At 43.3% G+C, this 3,398-nt stretch overlaps 1 protein-coding gene across 1 annotated transcript in view; it reads right to left on the reverse strand.

Moving 5' to 3' along the window:
• Nucleotides 1-2,352: 2,352 nt before the first annotated feature.
• Nucleotides 2,353-3,398, reverse strand: part of LOC118478306 — a 2,905-nt gene continuing 1,859 nt past the window's right edge. Inside the window, exon 2 of the mRNA XM_035971697.1 lies at nt 2,353-3,106. Coding sequence (XP_035827590.1) covers nt 2,574-3,106 — 533 coding nt within the window. The 3' untranslated portion in view covers nt 2,353-2,573. The remainder of the gene's footprint in view (nt 3,107-3,398) is intronic.

Here is a 3,398-nt window from a genome sequence, read left to right on the forward strand (position 1 = left end):
GTACAATCGCCCGATATGCAACAATTATTATGATTAAGCATAAGTTGAGAGTAGAATAATGATTATTGAGCACCCACATATCAAAAGGTAAAAAGAAAGAAACAAGTAACAATAACAACGGCGACCATATTGTTGTCGAGATGTAGTTCACGATAAACAGAAATACTTGCCTTTTTTTGTGACATGACGGTGCTTCGGGTCAGAAACGATCTGATGAAATGAAGAGCACTAGGTCAAAGTTCAAGTGAAAGTTTATAGTCTTATGTTCTTTCCTATCGTAGGCACCACAACGACTCTCTAGGCTGACCTCTTCATTTCAGTTTTATAATTCACCACCTTCTTGGTCTACTGATGAACACTCAGTTGACTCTGTGTTTTACGTTCAAACTTTAAAACAAATGTAATGTGTATTGCTTTTGTTGTCGTTATTATTGTTGTTATTGTAGTTGTTGCTATTGTTGTTTCAAATTTTCACTGATGGCCGAGTATCATTCATTTTCTGAAGGATGTGCTGAAATAATGTAAGGTTAAGTAAGCCTACCTGTCCCGAAGAGAAAATGTTCTATCTGGCGGAGACAGGAATTGAAACCATAAATCTTACAACAACGAGTTCGACACATGGGTTTACCAAAAGACAATGGGGCCCCAAGCTGGATATATGTAAATACATGTACAGTATATTATGATGATATATACTGCTATGTTGAACCGGCGTCTGTGATATAATGGTCAGGCTCTTTGCCTTTGCGCTCACAAAACGTGAGTTCGAAACCGTTGTGGGAAAGTTATCTTATATTTCCGTCTGTTCACTGGGATGATGTATCCTCTCTTCTCGAGTTAGCCTTCTTAGAAACATCCGAAGCGGCCTGCTTCCTGAATGATCTTAATTGTGTCGAGCAAGGCGCAGAACTTTACTATAAATCGTATGCCATCCTTTCTATTGCACTATCCCGTTGTGGGCATAGCAGGGTCATACTTTTATAGGAAAAATTGGAACCCAGGCTACACACGTCTGAAACACCAAGTCATACAAGTTTGTTTGGAAACAGAAAAAATACCCCAAAGGCTTCCAGCTTCCTCTTTTTGTGCTGCTTCTGAGGCGATATGGTTCAAACAAAAATGTTCATTATACCGGCTGTGCGTAAAGAAAGCGCGGACCTGGGGTGCCTGGAGTATGGAGGTGTCATCTGTAGCAGTATCTATCCAGAGACGTCTCCGACGGAGATAGACGTATCAAAATACTTGGTGTCTCAAGACCAAGTATAAAATTCTGGGTGGGAGGGGAGTACAGGGCGCGTGTCCCTGTTTTAACCCATAATTTGATATTTTGCAGTTAAGTTTTAAATTTTCTTGAAAATAATTGATTTGCGACATTTTAGTGGCTATCTGTGGGAGCTGCAGCAAATAATACGCAGTTTGGACCCCCCCCCCCCCCCCCCCATACAACCAAAGCAGTGCATCAGTGTGCGGGAGTGCGTCTCGGAATGGTTCCTGGGTGCCCGCCGGAGACGTCTCCGAATATCTTCTGCCGTCATCTGTGGCCAAGAGTTTGACAAATTATTATGAACCGCCTTTGTTTACGGTCGCTAACTGCTTTCGTACATTTATTTATCAAATTTAGCCCCGTCCACATTGTGCCTTGTTTATTCTTAGCCCTTGTGCCCCATGTCTTACCTTCGACTTCGAGTATTGCCTTTATAAAGGTCTAGTGGCGGTTTTTTTATGTCCAAAGTATTGTGTCTTTCTCCGTATGCGCGTGTTTCTTGTCCAATGGTTAATGTCTTCAATTTGCTATTGCGTGTGTGTCAATGATCCAGCCTACAGCAACAACAATGACGGTATTTAGGCAACACGATTGTATAAGATGCATAATAATGTCCCTTGTTTCAAGAGGCAGGGAAGAAAGCCCTCATCCCAAGAAACAGGCACGCACATCTTGAAACCTTACACAACCGAGATTGGCATATAAAGAAAGACAAAGGGGGAGCCAAAGAGGTACGTAACATAATTTGTACAAGGAGGAAGAGTGCCAAAAGCTGGCTCCTAGTTGCCTTATAATTACACGTTTCTTCTGTTTGTATCTGATTGTGAGTATGTGTGTGTCATGTGTTTGTGTGTGTTGGGGGGGGAGTGTTTACGAGTGAGTGTATGTGTATGTGTGTGTGTGTGCGTGTGTTTGTGTTAGTGTGTGTGTGTGTATTTGTGAACGTGAGTATGCGTTTGTGTCTGAGTGTCTGTGTCTGTGTTTGTGGGTGTGTGTTTGTTAGCGTGTGTTTGTGTTTGTGTGTATGTGTTTGTTAGTGTGGGTTTGCGAGTATGTCTGTATGTGTGCATCCCTGTGAGTGTGTGTGTGTGTGTGTGTGTGTGTGAGTGTGTGTGTTTGTGTGTGTGTATGTTGAGATGCACGAGTGTGTGTTGACTTCATTGTTGACAAAAGTAACCCGATATTCTCTAAAAGCAATCTGCTTGGCAAAAGGTTACTTTCCACGAAGCATTTGATTACACAAAGACCAAAGACGAGGAAATAGTCAAGTTAATAAAGTCTGCTGCAGAAATCCTGAGACGTGATGTCACTAAAATCGTTGGAAAAAACCGTTCTGTTGCGGGGTATCCCCTGTTGCCTGCCCGCCTTTGGTTTCTGAAGCACTTGCCTTGTCCGCACTCACGCTGAAGATCCGTTTTCCTTCGGAGGAGCTCATTGATTCGTCCATGAAGGGAATGTCTCCATTCTCGTCCTTGGGCGAGACTGACGACTCGTCAACAAGTTTGACATTTTCTTCAAATTCCTGAGGGTACTTTTCAGCTTCCTCGTGAATATCGAAAAGAACTTCTTGCTCCCGCGCTACCGCCGATAAGGGATACCTGTCGTATTCATCAAGGGGCGAGCTATCGTTGTCCTCAGTGTTCCCGGGATCCGCGCACCAAGGGAAAGGGCCGGAGAAGGGTGTGTCGTAGTCTAGGGCCCGCCCAGTGGTATCTGACAGCTTGCAAGCCACGCCCCTTACGGTGTCCATTGCCATAGCAAGGCTCTCGTCTTTTTCTTGGTACTGGGACAGGACGTCGAAGCGTAGCCGTTCAAATGAGTGTTTGACGTCCTCCACACTTCCTGGGAACGACAGAACAGAAAGAGAAATGATTATTGATCTCAAACACTTTGTGGAACTAATTATTATTGATATTTATATGGCCATTATCTACTGAACGATAGAACAGGTCCGTATTGCTCTTCAGGTAGCTACATGCAACTTACTCATAATTCTTTTTACTGGCCAGATTTTTGTTCTCAATATTTTAGATACAGATTATAGTCTCTCGCCCTCCCTCCTTCCCTCCGTTTCTCTCTCGTTTTTTTCTCTCTCTATTTTTCTATCACCCCCTCTCTCTCTCTCTCTCTCTCT

The sequence above is a fragment of the Aplysia californica genome, unplaced genomic scaffold (genome assembly GCF_000002075.1).
Source record: "Aplysia californica isolate F4 #8 unplaced genomic scaffold, AplCal3.0 scaffold00018, whole genome shotgun sequence".
Lineage (NCBI taxonomy): Eukaryota > Metazoa > Mollusca > Gastropoda > Aplysiida > Aplysiidae > Aplysia > Aplysia californica.